At 52.8% G+C, this 21,317-nt stretch overlaps 1 protein-coding gene across 5 annotated transcripts in view; it reads left to right on the forward strand.

Annotated features, from left to right (window-relative positions):
- The window catches only part of TTC7B (tetratricopeptide repeat domain 7B), a 202,127-nt gene that overhangs the window by 69,214 nt on the left and 111,596 nt on the right, over positions 1-21,317 (forward strand). For all 5 annotated transcript variants that reach the window (XM_056133269.1, XM_056133271.1, XM_056133270.1 and 2 more), the window contains one exon: positions 17,046-17,124. In XM_056133269.1, the coding sequence (XP_055989244.1) occupies positions 17,046-17,124 (79 nt within the window). The remainder of the gene's footprint in view (positions 1-17,045; positions 17,125-21,317) is intronic.

Here is a 21,317-nt window from a genome sequence, read left to right on the forward strand (position 1 = left end):
GGCAGAATCTGACAACCTTCCCATGTCATACTCAATATGTCAAATAACAGTAACAATGATGGGTCTCATCCTCCTAATCCTGAAAGAGCATTGAAATGGCTCTTTTAAAATCTCAGGGCTAGGTAGAAGGAGACATTACTGGTGCCTGCTTGAGACAATTGATGAACAACAGGATGATCGTGAGATATATATATATATATATATATATATATATATATATATATATACACACACACACAGATTTTACATCAGTTGGTTTTATTGCTTTTTGTTTTTTGGGGGGTCAGGGGGTGCCTACATACCTGAGTGAGCTCAGGGCTCACTCCTGGCGGTGCTCAGGGGACCATACATGGTGCTGGGGAGCGGGGGGGGGGGGTCCTTATCAGGAGTGGGTCACGTACAAGAAAGGCACCTTCTTCCCTGTACCGTCTGTCTGGCCCAAGCTCAGTTTTGTTTTGTTTTGTTTTTCTGCAAAACTGGCCTCACAACTTGTGCAACTGTTGTGGGAGGGGGGGAGCCGTCACACCTGGCGATGCACACGGCTTACTCCTGGTGGTGCTCAGGGGGGCCATATGGGATGCTGGGACTTGAACCCAGGTCAGACGTGGGCAAGGCAAACACCCTACCTGCTGTGCTATCACTCCAGCCCTGAAGCTCAGGTTTTTAAAAAATGCATTTATACCACTGTGCAGTCCACTGGTAGAGTGTGTCTGAGAGTGTCATTTTGGCTGAGCCATAAAGGTTCTTTGTGCGGATCTGCGGTCCGCCCCGTTCCCTGTGAGTGTGTCTCTGTGCAGTCCACCGTGCTTTGCTGTGTCCCTGAGAATGTCTTTGAGGGTCTCTGCACCGTAGGGGCCTTCCCTTTTAGCATCCGGCTGCTGCCTGACACGCCAGCGACTGACGACTGACGCTGAGGGTTGTGGGTTGTTTTCCCTCTGGGGCTACTATGAATAGCTCTGCCCTGAGCATCCATGGATAAACATGCTTTCATTTCCCTTGAGTAGATTCATAGGCGTGAAATTCAGGGGCGACACAAGTTCACATTCAGCGTTCTAATAAACAGCCAAGCCATTTTTCAAAGCATCTAATACCTTTTCCATATATATATATATATATATATATATATTTTATGTTATGTATATATACACACATATAGCACCAACCTCTAAGAGTTTCAGGTTCTTTTCAGTTTCCAACACTTGGTACCATCTGTTGTTTTCAGTTAGAATGTGTCTGATGGGTTAGTAGCTTTTGGTGGGGGTCACACTGCATTGTCCTCAGGGCTCACTCCTGGCAGTGCTCAGGATGGCGTATGGACTGCTGGGGATCAAACCGGTGTCAGCCACATTCAAAATACTTTTTCTTTAAAATTTTTTTTTAAAAATTTGGTTGAATCACCGTGAATCATAAAACTCATAAAGATATTTATGATTGAGTTTCAAGCATGTGTTGTTCCAACCCTAATCCCTATACCAGTCTCACTGTCCACCACCAGTGTCCTCAGTTTCCCTCCCACCCCCCAGCCCCCCTCTGTGACAGGCACTTTCCCCGCCCCCATTGTCCCTGGGTTCCCCTCCCTAACAATTCCCCTGCCCCCTACCCCAATGCAAAGCTTCCTATTGGAGACCAGTTCTCCTTCGTTTCGATTGCCACTGGGCGTTGGGTATACCTTAGTGAAATTTCTTTATGAAATTGCACATATGAGGGAGATCGTTCTGAGTCTGTTCATCTCCCTCTGGCTGATGTCACTCAACATGACGCTCTCCAGACCCATCCACGTTGCAGCAAATGGCATGACTTTATCTTTTCTTAGGGCTACGTAGTATTCCACTGTGCATAGGTACCCTAGTTTCTTTATCCAAGCACTGTAACACCCTGTTCGATATCTCCAGCCTCAGTAATATCTTACTATGATTTTAATTTATGCTTCCATTGTGGTTAATGATGTTCATCCAGTGAAGCCTTTCATGTTGCTATTCAGGTGTTCTTATGTCTTCCATGGCGATATGGCCATTAAAATCTTTTGCCTGATTTTCAGTTGAGTTGCACAAGTTGTGAATTTTAAGACTTGAGTTTTTCAGTCTGGACCTAAGTTCTTTATCAAATATGTCACTGTCACTGTCCTCTTGTTGTTCATCGATTTTCTCGAGCGGACCCAGTAACGTCTCCAGTGTGAGACTTTGTTGTTACTGTGTTTGGCATATTGAATACATCACGGGTAGCTTGCCAGGTTTTGCCATGAGGGCGAGATACTCTCGGTAGCTTGCCGGGCTCTCCGAGAGGGGCAGAGGAATCGAACTCGGGTCGGCCATGTTGGCTGAGTGCAAGGCAAATGCCCTGCCCGCTGTGCTAAATGTTTTCTGCCAGTCTGTTGCTTGTATTAATGTCTAATGATGTTATTTAATTTGACAGAGGTCCAGTTTGTCACTTTTTATTTTTATGAATTATCTTTTAGCATTAATCACTTAATTAATCACTTAACTTCCCGTTAGTCGTCGATTTGCTCGAGCGGGCGCCAGTAACGTCTCCATTTGTCCCTGTCGCGTGCTAGTGTAGCCCAATGGCATCTGTTTGCTCCAGGAACATGAAGGGCCTCAAACCGATCGTTCATGATCTTGACGAAGAAGTCTGACCATCTGGTAGGTGGGCAGCCACCAGTAACTACAACTGGTCTCATTCACCTGACAAATCTTTTAGCATTACATATAAGAAATCTGAGCCACTTCTAAGGCTGCAAAGATTTTCTCTGATATTTTATTCTAGAAGTTTTACAGTTTTAGCTCTTAAACTTGTAACTTTCAAATGTCTGTTCTGAGTTCATGTTTTGGTGTGTTCTGAGATAAGGTCTAGGTTAATATGGGGGGTGGGTTGACCATCTAGCTGTCCAAGCACCTCTGTTGAAAAATACTCTTTTAATTCAAAATTGCCTTGATACTATAGTACAAAAATGATTGAAATATAAAGATTTCTTTCTGGAGTCTCTGTTTTGTTTATTGATTTTGTGTCTAGTCTATTTTTTTTTTTCTTTTTGGGTCACACCCGGCATGGCATTGTACAGGGGTTACTCCTAGTTCATTGACTCAGGAATTACTCCTGGCTATGCTCAGGGGACCATATGGGATGCTGGGAATCGAACTCGGGTCAGCCACGTGCAAGGCAAACACCCTACCCGCTGTGCTATTGCTCCAGACCCTCTGTGTCTGTTCTTAAATCATGATTTTGCTGTTTTGAATAGGTAGCCTAATAGAAAGTTTTAAAGTGAGCTAGTATTCTTTGTTCCTGAATTTTCAGAATTATTTTGACTTTTTACGATCCTTAGCATTTTCATGTAAATTCTACAATGAACAGGTAAAATTTTTGCAGAAAACAAAAAAAGTCTACCGGCATTTTGGTAGGGTTGCAAAGACTCTCCACGTTGGTGTGGGAAGAATTGCCAACCTCACCCCAGACTTTGCCGCACAGAATTTCCTCACTCTCTTGCACCTTTCATTTCTCTTTTGCAATTTTTATTGTATGAGTTTGAGTTTCTTGTTAGTTTGTTGGAAAGTATTATAATATTTTATTTATTATTATTTTTTGTTTGGGGGTCACACCCAGCAATGCTCAGGACTTACTCCTGGCTCTGTGCTCAGGAATCCCTTCTGGTGGGCCTTAAGGGACTATTTGGGATGCCGGGGATTGAACCTGGGTCAGCTGCATGCAAGGCGAGTGCCCATGCCACTGTACTATTGCTCTGACCATATGCTGGAGCGATAGCACAGCGGTAGGGCGTTTGCCTTGCACGCAGCCAACATGGCCAACCTGAGTTCGATTCCTCCGCCCCTCTCGGAGAGCCCGGCAAGCTGCCGAGAGTATCTCGCCCGCACAGCAGAGCCTGGCAAGCTCCCCGTGACGTATTCGATATGCCAAACACAGTAACAACAAAGTCTTCAATGGAGACGTTACTGGGCCCGCTCGAGAATATATATATATATATATATATATATATATATATATATAATGATCATCCTGTTGTTCATCGATTGCCTCGAGCAGGCCCCAGTAACGTCTCCTTCGTCCTAGCCCTGAAATTTTAAAGTGCCATATTCAAGGCCCTTTCAGGGTTAGGAGAATGAGACCCATCATTGTTACTGGTATTTGGCATATTGGGTATGCCATGGGGAGTTTACCAGACTCTGCCGTGTGGGCAGATATATATGTATTTCATACTCTTGCAAATAAAATGACTTTCATTGCATGGTCTGCTCTTTCTCTGCTGTCCTGTAGAAATAATATTGACTTTTGTAGGTGACTGTTGTAACATGCAGCATCTAAAGTTACTAATTAGTTCTTATTAATTTTTTTAGTAGCGTACATAGGATTTTTCCATATGGGATTAGGTCACCTGTGGAGAAAGACAGTTTTACTTCTTCCTTTCCAAACCACTCATCTTTTTTTTTTTTTTAAATTTTTATTAGTGAAACACCATGAGGTGCAGTTGTAAATTTACAAATTTTTGTGCTTGGGTTTTGATTATACAATGATCAAGTACCCATCCCTCCACCAGTGCCCATTTTCCACCACCATGGATAATATCCCTCCTTACCCCCATCTCCCCCATACCACCCTGCCTCTATGGCAGGGCATTCCCTTTTGTTCTCTCTCTCCTTTTGGGTGTTGAAAACCACTCATCTTTTATTTCTACGTATTGCCTCTTGTGTTGTCACGAATCTTGTGCAAGGCAGGCTAGAAGGCACAGTGCGGAGATCGTACCTTGTTCATCCCGGCCTCATCTTCAAGGAAAACCATCTGGGCCTTCACCCGTCAGCCATTAATTGGAGAATGTTTGTGTTTCTGTGTTTCTAGTTTTATTTCGTCATTTACAAGCTGTCTTATCTGGTACTAATATAGCTGCTCCAGCTAGCTTGCGGTTACTGCTTATACATTCTTTGTGCCAGTAACATCCCTAGATGTTATCAACATAACAATACAGTCTAATAATTGCTCCCTTAACAATCTTACTTTCATAAAAAGAAAAAGAAAAAACTTTAATTCGGATTTAGCTACTGCTTTGCATTCCCCACGTATTTATAATTTTAGTACACGTTATTCATTTATTTCTGCGGATTTGAATCACCCTGCCTTCAGTTCCTTATAGTCCCAAGAAGACTTTCTTTAAAATTTTTCCCCAGGCATATTTGCTGACTAGGAATTCTTTCCCTTTTTGTTTATCTGGGAATATATCTTGCCTTCATTTGTTTTTGTTTTTGAGCCAAACCTGGCAGCACTTGGAGGCTGCTCCTGGCAGGGCGCCCAGGGTGGGGGAGGGTGCTGTGGTCTGGGGATAGAATCTGAGGTTCCGGTATGCAAAGCCAGTGCTCTAGCCACTGAGCCATCTCTCTGGCCCCAGGCGTTCATTTTTTTTTTTTGGTCTTGTTTTGTTTTAATTGTTAATTAAAATTAAAATGAAAACAAAATGATAGCACAGTGGGTAAGGTGTTTGCCTTGCATGCGGCTGACATGGCCAACCTCGGTTCAATTCCTCCGCCCCTCTCGGAGAGCATGGCAAGCTACCGAGAGTATCTCGCCCGCACAGCAAAGCCTGGCAAGCTCCCCGTGACGTATTCAGTATGCCAAACACAATAACAACAAGTCTCACAATTTTTTTTTTTGAGACGTTACTGGTGCCTGCTTGAGCAAAATCGATGAACAACAGAAGGACCGTGCTACAGACAGTGTTTTGTTTAATTTATTAAAGCTTAGTGTGTTTACAATGTAGTATTGACATTCCTGGTCGTAAATGTGATACAACTGTTGCATTGATGGAACACAGTTCCCAAAGTACTCAAGACCTCCCCCCCACCCCCTCCTATCACCACCTATGTGCCTTTGACCCCCCCCTCTAATCTGGTGTTCTTGGTGGATACTCCAGAACCCAGAGTTTGTTATCAATCAATATTATTTAAATTTTTAAAAAAATTTTATGAGATAGTTCACAATATTTTATTACATTTAATATTCAAACGCCCATCCCACCACCATTATACTTTCCCACCACCAAATTCGGGATGTTTCCATCCCAAGCCCCAATCGCTGTTCCAAAACACAACTGAAATAATGTATTTCATATTGTCTGTTATGAAGAACTGCTGAACATGCTTATAAAAATGTATTCATATAGGAAACAGTGTGAAGGTTGTTCTATTTTGGTAGGAGCCATTAAGACATTCTATAGGATATCACTAACATGTTGTTAAAGTTTGGATGATGTGAGCTTTTTCAGATGCATATATGTATCTGAAAATATGTATATATGCATATATATATTTCCCTCTATGATTTTTTGCCTACTGTCTGAACCCCATCAAATGTGATGTGGTAATTATGGAGAATTATGGGTAGGGAGTATCTTATGATGTGTCGACCAGCCACTTTCTCGGCCTCATGGTACAGGAATATGTTCACTCATATGTAAAGCTTGGCCCGAGCATGTGGGGAGCAGCCTGGAACACTCATGTGGCTCAAGGGTTGGGTTGTGGAGTTTTTTGGCTGCCGGGGCTGGGTCCCTTAGTGGGGAGGGCTCTCACCCTCTGGGGCTCCCCGTGTGAAACAGCCTGGCGCAGAGACCGGTGGCATGGTTATGGGGGCCTCATGTTATGCTCCCTTCTGGGAGAAGCGGCCGTGGGATCTGGCAGTGGCCGATGACAAGATTATCTGGCAATGGCAGGAGGTGGCTTATGGGCATGACCCCTGAGTCGCGGAGACTGGGGGAAGCAGGCAGAGGATCTCCGCTCCTGGTCCAGAGGCCTTCATTTTTTTTTTTAAAGTGACAGTTTTACTTACTTAGAATCGTGATAAGTTTTTGTTTTGTTGTGTTTTGTTTTGTTTTTGCTTTGTTAGGGGCCCACACCTGGCTGTGTCCAGGACTTACTCCTGGCTCTGTACCATCACTGCAAGTGGTGCTCAGGAGAACAAACTTGGTGCTGGGGCTTGAATGGCCAGTGCAAGGCCTGAATGCCCGACCCACTCTGCTCTCTCTCTGGCTCCCTCTTGGCCATAGTTTTTGGCTCAGCATCATCATTTTTCTCTCACCACATTTGACCAGATGTCACTGTTCATCTTATGGGTGTTCCGCTGACTGTGACTGATTGCTTTTTGGTTGTTGCTTTCAAGACTTTTTATTTTGTTTTGGCCCACACTTGGTGGTTCTCAGGGGTTACTCCTGGTCCTGCACTCAGGAATTATTCCTGACAAGGGTGTGGGATGGTCCCCATCTGGGATACTGAGGTTCAAACCTGGATTGGCCACTCGCAAGGTTTCCTCTGACCTGCTTTAAAGACTTATTTTCATCTTTCAGCAGTTTAATGATTATATAGGTATATGGTTTTTTTTTCATGTTCCCCTTCCCCCTGGTATGGGGTTATTTTCATCCATTTTTCTTTAAGTTCAATGATATTTTGATCACCTCAAACTGTGGAGTACATTTAGGATATTTTGAATTTTAGTTTTATTGTCTCTGGGTCTTAGCCATTGATGGGATTACATGGTGCCAGGTGGTCAGTTGTTGGATGTGACCCCTGCCTACTGTAAGATGGAGGATCTGGGTGGAGGATGCTCAGCCCTGATCTGAGCAGGCTTGGAGATCTCAGCCCCAGGACCCGCTTGCCTTTGTTCCTCTTCGGGTACCTTCATGCGTTGGAGAGCTCCCGGAAGAGAACAGCATAGAGTCTCCTGCCCCGCGCCTGGCTGTCCTCGCTGGGGCCCATTGGAGGGGGGCAGGTTGAGTTTCCCTCCCTGCCCCAAGCAGAGCTCCGGCAGCCGAAGACCTCCAGAACCAGCCACAACCATGCTGAGACCACTCTCCACACGCATGAAGATACCGGCAGAGGAACCAAGGCATGCGGGTCCCGGGGCTGAGATCTCCAAGCCTGCTCGGATTGGGGCTGAGCATCCTCCACCCAGATCCTCCATCTTCCAGTAGACAGGGGTCACACCCAACAACTGACCGCCCTCCCCCCCTCGGTGCCATGTAATCCCGTCAACAGCCAAGACCCAGAGACTATAAAACCCAGCTCCTGGAAGTGACATCTTATTATCTCATTCTTTCTTTGGACAACCTGGCAGGCTACCGCATGTAACCTGCCCACAAGAGAGTCTGGCAAACTCCCCATGGCGTACACAGTATGCCAAATACCAGTAACAATGATGGGTCTTATTCTCCTAACCCTGAAAGGGCCTTGAATATGGCACTTTAAAATCTCAGGGCTATGACGAAGGAGACATTACTGGGGCCTGCTCGAGGCAATCAACGAACAACAGGATAATCGTGATCTTGTGATCGTGAATTTTAGTTATTCTTTTAACTCTAAAATATCAGCTGTGTTAAATTTTTAATTTCTCTATTCAGACTTAGTACTATATTTTTAAAAAATGCTTTTTGGTTTTGAGACCATATCTGGTACCCGGCCATACCTGGGAATTTTGGCCAGCTCAGTGCTTGGGTCAGTCCCGGGGATGCTAGGGGACCAGGAGGTATGTGGGGTCAAATCTCGACCTCCTGCACACAGACCACATGCCCCTGCCCTCCGAACCATCTTCCCAGCCTCCAGTTATTATCATTATTAGCACCTCTGCTATGAAAACCTGTAATCACTGGTCTTTGATGCAGTTGTTTCAGGCAACTGCATCCATACGAGAGATCCGGCATAATTAATCTATGTGTCTTCTCCCTGTTCCAATAACCGATGGATCGTTTGTTTCTCCTCAAGGCCTCCCAATTCCCTGAGATGTGACAACTGAAACTAGGTCATTGCAAAGGCCCGGAGTGGCCTCTTGAGTGTCCCAGCAAAAGAAAGAGTTGAACATCTCGAGCTTGGAAGCAGAAGGCAGAAATGATTCGGCCCAGGGAGGAAGGTGGGTCAGAAGCCAGGACAGGCCCAAACCGTCATGACCACAAGGGGTCAGCTCTCGAAGGAAGTGAGAGGTGCCATGCCAGCGGACACCGGAGTGAGGAGAAAGTGAAACAGGGGGCCAGAGAGACGACTCCGTGGGCTGAGCACATGCTCTGCATGCGGGAGGCCTGGGTTCAAATCTCCAGCATCCCACGGCCCCCCAAGCACCCCCGAGTACCCCCTGAGCAAAAAGAAAAAGCCAGCACTCATCCCCAAGTACTTCCGAGTGCACCCCAAAAACCAAAGGGGGAAAAAAAGGAAAGTGAAACAGGCTTACTACCAATACACAGAATGTTCTCGTGATCAGGGGCAAAGACCCAAACCAGCCGTGAAATTCTTGAGGTGAAAGACTGATCCGGCACGTGACCCGAATTCTTTTCGGGTCTCTGAAGGCTGCCGAGGGGAGGCAACGGATTGATCGTGTCGCCTCTGGGGCATAGAACTGTACCCTGAGGCTGCCCTGCGGGGAGGGGAAAGTGGGTACATTCAGTGTCTGTCGCCTTCACTCTTGGAGAAGAATTTCAGAGGAGGTAAAGTGGAGAAGCAAGCTTGTTTTTATTGAACAAATTTTTCTTAGAAAGACATTAAAAGGGAGAGAAAGAGAGGCGTGCATGTTTAAGAGAGAACACGGGCTTCTAAGAAGAGTGGAGAAAGGAGGGGGGAGAGAAAGAGAGAGGGAGAGAGAAAGAAGAGACAGAAAGGGGGAGAGAGAGGGGAGAGAGGGAGGAGAGAGAAAGAGAGAGAGAGCTGTTCAAGGGAAAACATGGTTTTGAAAGAGCACTGTAGCCCTGTCCTCCCATTGTTCATCGATTTGCTCGAGCGGGCACCAGTAACGTCTCACAACAAATTGTGAGACTTGTTGTGACTGTTTTTGGCATATCGAATACGTCACAGGGAGCTTGCCAGGCTTTGTCGTGTGGGCGAGATACTCGGTAGCTTGCTGGGCTCTCCGAGACGGGTGGAGGAATTGAACTCGGGTCGGCTGCATGCAAGGCAAACGCCCTACCCGCTGTGCTATCACTCCAGCCCTTTGATTCTTCCAATTCGATTCGATTTGAAAGAGCAGGCTTTTTAAAACCTCTTGACTCACTGTCTCCCGGCGCTCTCAGCTGTCCCTTCTGCAGGCTCTGGAGGCAGGTGGACCCAGGACAGTGCCCACTGTCCCCTCCGCCACCTTCTGGACACCATCCCCTCACCCTCCCTTTCTGTTCTTCCCCTCAGGACCCCTCCGACCCATTGCCTGTTGCCTGTACACAGCCCCAACTGACGAGCTCTCCCTTGGCACCAGCCAGTGATCCAGTGGGGCCAAGAATGTGCGAGAACTTGGGCCCCCAGACAGCTGCGCCCCCAGCCTCCTGCCAGGGCTGCTCCCCTGCTCGTCCCCGGGCAGCAGCTGGGGTGCTTGTTCCCTGGGGTGGGGGTGGGGGCTGGTTCTGGTGCCCCTGAGGGGTTGGGCCTGGTTTGGACCCTAGGTGGGCCTTGGGGCGGGGAGGGGGGGCATGTGAGGACTGTGTGCCATCACCTGAGTGCTGCAGAGCCCCCCCACCCCAAACTCCGGCCTGTGACCCCAGAACAAGCGATGGTTTCCCCTAACCGAGTCTCTTGGGTTTTCCTGACCACCGCCCCCCCCCCCCCATGACAAAGTGTTTGAGATACTGTGTGTCTGGGCTGCGTTGGGGCTCTGTTCCCCAGGCTCCACTAAGCAAGGGGGACCCGGCGTGCTCACCATGTGCTGCCCCTTTGGCTCCAGGATCCCTGGCTTGGACTCGAGGTGAGTCCTTGTCTGGTCCTCCTGTCTTTTCCTGTCTTTTCCCACCCATCCCCAAATGGCGCACAGTCCTTTTCCCTGTGACGTGCTGCCTTGAAGTCCATCGGTGTCGGGAGTCAGTGGTTGACGGAGCCTCGTCCCCTCCGGTCTCCCAGCCGGTGCGAGCTGCTCACTCGAGTGGGTGCCACTGGCAGCTTCCTCCGTGTGAGTCTGGGGAGGCTGGTGGTGACGTGGCGCTCGGTCGTTGTGGTCCGGGTTCGAGAATTCTGTTCAGAGCAACAGCCCTGTTTGCCCTCAGTGGTCTCGGGTGGGAGTTTGTGTGCCTGCGTGTGTGTGTGCGTGTGTGTGTGTGTGTGTGTGTGTGTGTGTGTGTGTGTGTGTTGGGTGGGGAGCACTTCATGCCTCTGTGCTGGTGTCCAGTGCAGGGCACCCTTGGGTGCTTGTGCAGATCTGCTCTCTGTAAAAGAGATCCTAGGTGTGTGTGTGTAGGGGGGGCACCTGTGTGTGGGGGGGGGTGCAGTTTGGTGTCCGAGGTTTAGCTACAAGTTGTGGGGGTAGCGTAGTTATCGGGGGGCTCCCTGCACTGTTCTTGCCAGGGTCTCGCTGGGGAAGGGAAGTCATTCTTGAGTGTTGGATAGAGGATGAGTCTTTTCTTGTTGGGCGCTCTGGGGGGCTCAGGAGGGAGCCGCTGGCGTAGCATGGGGTGCCCCGGGGTGGGGGCTGCCTGCAGGTGCCACCCCAGGGCAGCTCTGGGTGTCTGTCTGTGGGTGCCCCGTGCCTGCTCCACCCGCCGCCTGTACCGCCCGCTGACCCGATCCCCGCCTCCCCTCTGCTTCTGTGCTGAGGAGGCCCGCGTTGGTGACGGAATCCAAAGTATGCTGCTAAGCCCAGTACAAGGCCGCCCGCCTGCCCGGGTCTGCCGTGAGGCTTCTGGAAGCTTCTCTCCCTGGTCACCACCCAGCGTCACTCCCTCCAGGCCGGCGGCTGGCTCGCTCCGGAGATGACTGGGCTGTGCATCTGATCAGCGCCTGGCGGAGGTCCGCCGGGCCATCTGTCTACGGAGACGTCACTGGGTCTGGGAGGAGCGTGTGCTGCAGGAGACAGATGCGGTCCAGCTCTCGGAGGGTGGGGGTGGGGGGGACTCCCCGTGGTGGCCAGTCTGTCAGCCAGGCTTTATGTGTTCTTACCCCCGTCCCCACACCTGCGCCCAACCCCCCCCCTCTGCTCCCCCTTTCCAGACCCAAGGGCTGGCTCCAATGGCAGGCTTCCGTGCTAGAGGACACCAAGGGATGGAAGTGACCATGAGCAAGCAGGCCCCCATCCCAGGAGCCCAGCACCCTGCTAAGATCCTGCTGTATTGCTGAAGTTGGGTATGGGGGAGTGGGGGAGCGACACTCAAGTCCGCCCACCCCCCAGTGCGATGTCTGAGGGGCTGGGGAAGGCTTTCAGTGGGGAGGGGGCTTCAGAATTTGGGGGGGGTGCACAGCTCGGCTTTGGCCTTGAGACTCGGGACCGGCATAGGAGGGCACAATCAGATCCTTGCTCTCCGGAAGTGGGTGCAGTCTGTGTGGCCGAGAGACAGCTGAGGGTACCCCAGAAGCCATGCCTCGGTCTGCCCGGGCTCTGCAGTATGGCCCCTGGCCTGGGCCTTGAAGGGTGACCCTGGGGATGGGCGTGGCTGAGGCCCAGGTGCCATTCCAGGCACCGTGTGGCACCATGTTACCCTCATAGGCCCGAGCATGGACAGAAGTACCACCCCCTTGGCCCCCCCCCCCCAATATCCCCCAGGACGGTTCAGACAAGGCAGGGGAACATGTGTAAGGGCTTGTGGGCAGGAAGGTGCTGCCGAAATGTCTGGAAGGTTCTAAAACTCCAAATTCCTTGGGCCAGAGCGATAGTTACCATGGGGAGGGTGCTTGCCTTGCGCACGGTTGACCCGAGTTCAATTACGGGCACCCCGTAGGGGCCCCCAAGCACCCCCAGGAGGCAGGAGTCAGCCCTGGGGACCACCAGGCATGGCCCGCACCTACCCCCGCCTCCGTCCTTGTGCTGCGTCCCAGCAGCCTGTGGGCCCCAGGTGACAGGTGAGCCCTGCTCCTCCCCGGGACACCCACACGAGACAGGAGGCGCTGACTCAGAGAGTGCCCTGCGGGGCCTGCAGTGGCGAGAGAAGGAGCTGGGGGTGGCCCGCATCCCCCTGGGCTCTCGGTTCCTTTGGCTTGTGGCCTCTCCGAATCGCGTTCATTCCATCAGCAAGCACTGAGTGTCGCTCAGTGGGACTGGGCACTGCCCAGGAAACAGGGCAGTGCACTGGGGTCCCTGGGCCAGGGCCTGTTCTCACGGGGGAGGTGCTGACCAGAGGTGGCGGTGTCACCCCGTGCACCTGTCACCCCTCTCCTCCTCCAGACTGAACCTGGTGCCTGTGGGATGGTGCCCTAGACCCTGCACGGGTCAGGAAGGGGCATGGGGCGCTCTGTGTTGCTTCGTCCAGCCACATCACCCAGCCAGTCCTCTTCAGCCCAGAGGGAGAGGAACGACACCGAGCTGACCCCCACACGGGCTCCTTTCCCCTCCACAACCCAGAATTTCACCTCTCGTCTAAAGATCGTGTCGTCTTCACATCGAAACTTGTTGAATGTTTGATCGTGGGCATCCCATAGAAGCCCCCGGGTGCGACACTAAAAATCACTGCCGGTGCTGATTTTTGGTGTTTCTGTGGCCTGGACCCAGCACTGAGACCAGAAGGGGGTTGGGAGGGACCCATCGGGGGGAAGAATCGTACTCTCCCACTCAGCTCCCGAGAGAAAACAGGAGTGACCCGAAACTCAAAAGCGAGTGAGTAGGGAGGCTGACTCAGTTCTGAGTGTCTCCCTGCCGCCATCTCCTATCTAGCCCTGGGTTCTGGGCCTCTGACTTCTTCCCCGCTGGCTCTGGTGGTCCGGGGGCCCAGGGGCGGCAGCAAGTGGTGAAACAAGGGTGCACAGTAGCAGTTGGGGGACCCAGGGGGCACGGCAGGGGGAACTTCAGAGGGGTCCCCAGCAGGGTCCCCTTTGGGGGTCCTCAGGAACTCGTATGAAACACCCTCAGGACGTTTTGTTTGTTTGGGGGCCCACACCTGGCAATGCTCAGAGCTCACTCCTGCTCTGCACTCAGGGATCACTCCCGGCAGACCTCAGTGCAGTGCCAGGGATCGAACCTGGGTTACCCGCATGCAAGGCAAACGCCCTCCCCCCTCGGCACTCTCTCCCCGGCCCCGTGGGCGCTATGCTTTGGTACTGACCCAGCCGGTGGCCAGAAGACAGGACTTGGAAAGACAGGGAGAGATGTAAGAGTGTGGCCCTGTTCCCTGCCCAATGCAGAGCTCACTTTCCTGGGATTAGGAACAAGCACATCAGGGCCTGCTCGCCCCACAGTGCTCTGGGGATGGCCGGGGGCCTAGCGGGTGCAAGGACGGCAGGCCACTGGGCAGAGAGAGCTCTTTCACCGTGGAACCGCCATGCCTCTGAGAAGCGTTTCCTGAACCCAAGATCTGAGGGCATGCCCGGTGCCTGCAGGGCCTCGGCGGGCAACTGCCTTCTGGCTGGGAGCCGTGGGTGGACCCCGATGGGCTCTGAGCTCAGTGCTCAGTGCACCTCTCAGCGTGGGGGGGGGGGTGGACGGCCTGGAGAGCAAACATCGGGTGTGGGGGCACCCACAGTCTCTTCGGGTACTTGGTGCCTCTCAGCGCCTTGGTAGTAAGCTGAGAAATTAGATGCACATCAGCGATCATGGTGTTCATTCGGCTCCCCCCAAGAGGGCTGTTCCACAGTATGAGAACATAATTCCTGTAAGTTAATTTCCTTTCCTTGTCCCTTTCTGTCATCTGTGTGCTGAAAAAAAAATCTGCTTAGGGATCTGAGACAGTGCAGGGGGGAGGACAACTCGCCTTATGTGTGGCTGGCCCGGCTGCACCCCATATGATCTCCTGAGAGACCCCTGAGTGCAGATCCAGGAGTAAGCCCTGAGCACCGCCAGAGGTGGCCTCTGCGCGCACGCACACACACACACACACACACACACACACACACACACACACACACACACAATCCATTTATTTCTGCTGTCTTGGCAACAGGAGATGTGATCGGCTGAGTCAGGTTCCCTTACTGGAAGTCCTAGGTCTGTCCGGGTGTGGCTGGGAGCTGGGTGCGTTGGTGCTGGAGAGACGCTCTGACTTTCTGGCCACCCACTGCCCTTTCCACCCACCCTCCTCCTGCCCCTGTGAGGGCCTGGCAGCCACCAGCCTCTCTGGGGACCCGGGAACCCCCTCCCCCCCTGCCTTTCCTCTGTGTGTGTGCAGAACCCTGCCCAGCTCCAGCAAGGATTTGCCTTGGAATCCCATGCTCTGTCCAGAAGGAAAGTGGAAGCAGCTGGAGGAGAAGGCGCGTTGGCTTCACAGCCCTGCTGGTGCACATGGGGGGACCTCCTCCCCCTCCCCTCCCCCACTCTGGTGACCCTCAGCCGCATCCGCACTTCCCCCAGCAGTCCACCAGGGGGCCTCGGTCCCTCGCGACGCAGCTGTCTGGCCGCTGGGAACGTGGGTCCGGCCGCTGTCCTTCAGGGTGTTTTCCTGGGACCACAGACCCTCCGCTTATCCCGGACCACTGGGTTTCCCGGCTCACTTTAAACCACTCCCCAGAGTGTCTCCTTTGCTCTGATGAAGACCGTGGAGTCTGTGCGCTGTCTGTGCAAAGGGACTTGCTTGCTGCCAACCTGCCCAGTGTGTGCCTTTCTCTGCACTGGGCTCCTTTCTGACCGCCTTTCCATTCCGGGACTCCACCTCCACCCCCCCACCCCCCCCACCCCACCCTGTCCTTGTGATAGAGTCTGCCTCTAGTCTTGCGCTGTGCTCTCCCATCTATGCCCAGACCCCCTCCGGACTTCCTGGGGCCCCCGGGAGCCCTGTGGTCCCCAGTTGAGTGACTCTGCTCCAATGCATGGAGCCAGGCGAGCGCTTAGCCGGTCCCTTGGGGCTGTCCAGGTACGAGAGACAGGGTACGAGAGAAGAGCTCTCCACTCGTCTCTACCCTGGACAGGCTGTTCACGCATGGGGGCCCCCAGGGCACGTTCTGAGTGGCAGCTGCTGTCTCACACGCTGCCCAGAGTTGGACACGTTTGCGCCATGGGCAGAGTCATCCCTGCCCACGGGTGGGTAGGGCTCGGGACTCAGCCTCGTTCTCACAGGCAGGCTTGACACAGTGAGCGGCTATTTGTGACTGGGGTGGGGGCCGTCTCCACAGAGAAGGACCTGTGCAAAGTGGTTAGGGGATGCCCTGGAGGGCCTGGGAAGCTCTTTGTCGCTGGACAGGTGTGCCCGTGAGGCAGGTGACTGATGAGTATGCGCCTGCTGCCACCCACTGTGGCCTACCAGCCGTGGCCTGCCAGCCATGGCCTGCTAGCATGGTCTAATAGCCATGGCCTGCTAGCGTGGCCTGCTAGTTATGGCCTGCTAGCTGTGGCCTGCTCACCTACCCTGAGCTGCTCTTTCTGCCAGCTGTGGCCTGCTAGTGTGGCCTAACAGTGGTGGCCTGCTAGCGTGGCCTGCTAGCATGGCCTGCTAGCATGGTCTAATAGCCATGGCCTACTAGTGTGGCCTGCTAGTTATGGCCTGCTAGCTGTGGCCTACTCACGTACTCCGAGCTGCTCTTTCTGCCAGCTGTGGCCTGCTAGCATGGCTTAACAGCCGTGGCCTGCTAGCGTGGCCCAACCAGCCGTGGCCTACCAGCTATGGTCTGCTAACTTGGCCTGCTAGTTATGGCCTGCCAGCTGTGGCCTGCTCACCAACCCCGAGCTGCTCTTTCTGCCAGCCGTGGCCTGCTAGCGTGGCTTAACAGCCGTGGCCTGCTAGCGTGGCCTAACAGCCATGGTCTGCCACCCGAGCTGCTCTCTCTCCTCACAGCGCTGGGAGGGAGGGCGGGCCGGTGTTCTCTTCATTAGCTGAGAACCGAGTCCCTCATTTCCCACCTGGTCCCTGAAGCCACACCTCACCCCCCCCGCTGCACACTCTTCCCCTGTTCCTCTCGGGGCTTTGCCGGGGCCTCAGGAGGGGGACGCGACCTTCCCAGGGCCGCTCCTCAGAGCAGGAGGATGGGCCTCTGGTAAGGCTGCACCGGGACTCTGGAGGGCGTCTGGTGTGTCTGGGGCTCGCCACCTTTGTGTCACCGCTGGCTCTGATTGCCCTGAAAGAGTGACCGCACGTCAGGGCTGGACGGCCGCCTCTGCAGAAACTAAGTGCATTGAGAGCCGCGCATGCAATATTTCACTCGAATACGTGCCGGATGGAAACCCTGTCAACTCTGTGCTCGCAGGAACTTGACGCGAGGAGTGGGGAGATTCCGAGAGATCCTCCGAGCTGTGGAGACCAGAACCACGCAGAACCTGCGCATGGTGAGTGGGCCCCGCAGTGGCACGCTCGCTCTCATCCTCACTCTCTCTTGCTCTCTCCCTGTCAACTCTCTCTCTCTGGCTCACTCTCGCCCTCTCTCACTCATGCTCTCACGTGTGTTCTCTGTTGTTCTCCCACTCTCTTTCTCACTCTTAATCTCTCTCTCGCACTCATTCTCTCTCTCTCTCAACCTCCCCCTCTCCTGGGCATTTCATGAAATATGATTGATGTGCCGTATGATTCAGCCAACTCAAAGTCAGTAGTTTGTGGTATCTTCACAGACCTATTCAGCCATTACTAATATTGAATTCTTACTTCTAGCATCCCCAGGGAACCCCATTAGTTGTCAGACCCCAGTTCTGCCCCTTCCCCCCAGCATCCCAGGCTCTGCAAACCACTGTTTCTGTGGATCTGCCCGTTTGGGGCATTTCCTGCAGCGGGGATGATGCTTCGAGTGCTGTTTGCAGGCTGGCTTCTCGCTTGGCATCCTGCCTGCAAGGGTCGCCATGCTGGCACGTGGGTCAGTACCTCGCTCCCATTAATAACCAAATCAGCTTCCATTCAATGGATAGAGCACATTTTATGGATCTCTTCAGCAGATCATGGATATATGAAATGTTTCCACATTTTAGCTATTATGAATAATCTTGCTATGAACACTTCTGTGCAAAAATTTTTGTGCTCTCCCTCCCTCCCTCCCTCCCTCCCTCCCTTCCTTCCTTCCTTCCTTCCTTCCTTCCTTCCTTCCTTCCTTCCTTTCCAACCTCCCTCCCTCCCTCCCTCCCTCCCTTCCTTCTTTCCTTCCTCCTTCCTTCCTTCCTTCCTTCCTTCCTTCCTTCCTTCTTCCTTCCTTCCTTCTTTCCTCCTTTTTCCTCCTTCCCTTCCTTCCTTCTTCCCTCGCTCCTTCCTTCCTTCCTTCCTTCCTTCCTTCCTCCCTCCCTCCCTCCCTCCCTCCCTCCATCCCTGCCTCCCTTCCTTCCTCCTTCCTTCTTCCTTCCCTCCCTTCCTTCCTCCTACCTTCCTCCTTCTTTCCTCCCTCCCTCCCTCCCTCCCTCCCTCCCTCCCTCCCTCCCTCCCTCCTTCCCTCCTTTCCTCCCTTTCTTCCTTTCCACTTTCTCTCTGTCAGTGCACCTGAATGGCATTGCAGACCCTTACGGTGCCTTTGCTTCACATTCCGAAGAATATGTGTCCCAGGTGCCTGTGTTATTTTGCATTCTCCCCGCAGTTATGAGGCTTTCAGCTTCCCCACCTCCTCCCAGCACTGAAGAGTGTCTGTCTCCTCCGTCATTGCCATCCTAGCGGCTGTGAGGTGCCACCGTTGGGGTTTAGATTTACATTTCTCTGCCAGCTGGTGCATCTTTCCATGTGCAGATTGGCAGGAATTGAAACACGGCTGTGTCCCAGGGGGCTGCAACTGTCCACAGTGCCCTCCACCACCACCCCCCCCCCCCCCCCCCGACCCAGGCAGAGGGGATTCTATCCTGAGGAGTTCCTGCCTATCTGAGGAAAACAGAGGAAATGCCATCAACCCACTAGCCAATCAGCACACGCCTTTCCTGGGGGCGGGACCCTGCATAGTGACCCGACTCTCCTGCCCGGAGGCTCGAAGCTGATGCCCAGAGCTCAAGGCTGATGCCTGGAGCGTTTCTCCGGGTGCTGTAACGAAGGCTGGACCTTAAGGGAGTCAAGGGAACGCATGGCTGTGTCACAGTCAATGTCCGAATCCCACGTAAGGTGGCAGCTTCTTTAGTCTTCGCCATCCCTGCCACTGCCCCCTGGCCAGGAAGCCTCTCCATCCAGTGAGAGGGCAGGGTTGGGCACGGCCAGAGGGTCAGCGCTGGGGAAGGGACTCCTCTTCCTGCCTCCGTCCCCGTTTCGGATGCAGACATGCAGCCCGCGGGGCCCAATGGTTGGGCCGTGAGCTTTCCTCTACTGACAGGCACTGTCAGACACTGGAAACTCACTTGGTCTACAGTACCGGTTTACATGTTGACATGATTTATTGGTAGGTTCATCAGTTTAAAAAGTGAAATGAGGGGCTGGAGCGATAGCACAGCGGGTAGGACATTTGCCTTGCACGCGGCCGACCCGGGTTTGGTTCTCAGCATCCCATGTGGTCCCCCGAGTACCACCAGGAGTAATTCCTGAGCGCAGAGCCAGGAGTAACCCCTGAGCATCACTGGGTGTGACCCAAGACGCAAAAAAAAAAAAAAATAGAAATGGGACTCAATCCATAGAGTTCTTTAAGTTAGCGGACAGTGGGCGGGGGGCAGGAGGTTTGCAAATCAGAAATATCTCTCACAATCCTTGCCAAATGTCTTTTTTCTCAAATTAAATTATTCCCGACATTCCATAAAACTTCTCAACTGGTTGCCGGAAGCCGCTTCTTCCAAGCTCTGCGGGGACCCATGCGGATGACTGATTCTATCGGCACATGTTTTTATCATCATTTGAAAAAGCACATTTGAAAAGGCAGCCTTTCAAAGTTGCCCGATGATGGGGTATTTGTTCAGATTGTTGATTAAGCAGAAATATTTACGTTCCATTGAGGAAATGACTGGATTTCCCCCACTATGAAAGTGTGAGCGCGCTGAGCGCACCGTGGGAATCCGCCTGACACACCTTCCGTGTCTTCACTCTGAGCCAGAGACCATCTTCCGCCGAAGTGTGAGGTCTGAGCTTCCAAATCAGCGCCTTCAACTTGGATACAAACGTCTCGCGCAGTGGGACAGGGAGGGAGGTTTGCTGGTGTCCTTGCTTTTTTTTTTTTTTCTGAGATGTGCAGTGACGTGGATTTTAAGGAGGTTCTGGGTGGAGGGCAACTATTCAGGGATCAATACTAACACAGGGAGGTGGAGGGGCCCCCTTTGTACCAAGGGTCACACTCCATGAGTCACTAGTCCCTGCGTTCCAGGCAGAGGGTGTTCAGGTTACATCAGTGAAGTGTTTCTGATTCCTGCCTTGTCACCAAAGGCGTGTGAGACCCGTGTCCCGGCATGACCCCAGCCATGCCCCTGGCTCTGCACTTAGGGCTCCCTCCTTGCAGGCTTGGGGGTCCATATGGGATGCTGGAGGTCAAACCCGGGTCAGCTGCATGCAAGGCAGTGCCGTCCCTGCTGGGCTCCGTCTCCGGCCCCTGAGTGTGGCGGTTTACACCGGATTTACTCAGAGGCCTCTGCTGAGGCCATTCCTGCTGGCTGTGTTTCTGTCCATCTCGGTACCAGGTGATTCTGTTCAATCCGGTTATCGCAAGTTTATGACCGTGAGATGAAAGGAAGAAGTTGCTATGTAAACTGTCTGGAGTGAGGCCATGGCAGAGCAGGACTCAGGGAACTTGTAGAGGCTGGAGAAATCCTTCAAGGGGCTGTGCTTAGGCTTTGCAATCAGGAGGCCTGGGTCCTAGCCCTAGCACCACATGGTCCTCTGAGCACCAAGCCAGGAGTAGTCGCTAAGTGCCACTGGGTGTGCCCCCTCAACCTCTCTCCCCACAAAATATTCTTCTCCCCCAAAAGTTAAAGATGCATTTATTCATAGCAGGTAGTACATTTGCCTTGCATGCAGTTCACCCGGCTGACCTGAGTTTGATTCCTCTGCCCCTCTCGGAGAGTCCCGCAAGCTACCGAGAGTATCTCACCCGCACGGCAAAGCCTGGCAGGCTCCCCGTGACCTATTCGATATGCCAAACACAGTCACAACAATTCTCACAATGGAGACGTTACTGGGCCCGCTCGAGCAAATCGATGAACAACGGGAGGACAGTGGTACAGTGCAGTGCTAAACATGCCAGAGTTGAAAGTTGGAATTTAGACAGAAAGACTCACGTGAGTGTTCCTGGCAGGAGTCTGAAGTGGGGGGCAGTCCCGTGTGCCTCCACGGCAGATGTGGTGGGGTCCCTCCATACAGTGGCCGGCACTCAGGCGCGCGTAGGAGGGCGTGCTGGGCCCCTACCAGGCACACAGGCCGGGAGAGACACTGCCACCCCGGGCCCCAGGGCACTGCTCCTGGAGTGACCCCCGCCCCCCCCCACACACACACCCTGGGGACCACGAGCACCCGAGTGGGAGCAGGTGATTGCTTCCCAGGGCCTAGAGGTGGGGGATGAGGAGTGGCCACTCGAAGGCTCTGGGATTCCCCCCGGGGGGCCTGGGCAGTGTTCTGGAACTTTCTGGTAGCCATGAACTGCTCACTACAGCAG

Source organism: Sorex fumeus, unplaced genomic scaffold, assembly GCF_029834395.1.
Source record: "Sorex fumeus unplaced genomic scaffold, SorFum_2.1 ptg000098l, whole genome shotgun sequence".
NCBI lineage: Eukaryota > Metazoa > Chordata > Mammalia > Eulipotyphla > Soricidae > Sorex > Sorex fumeus.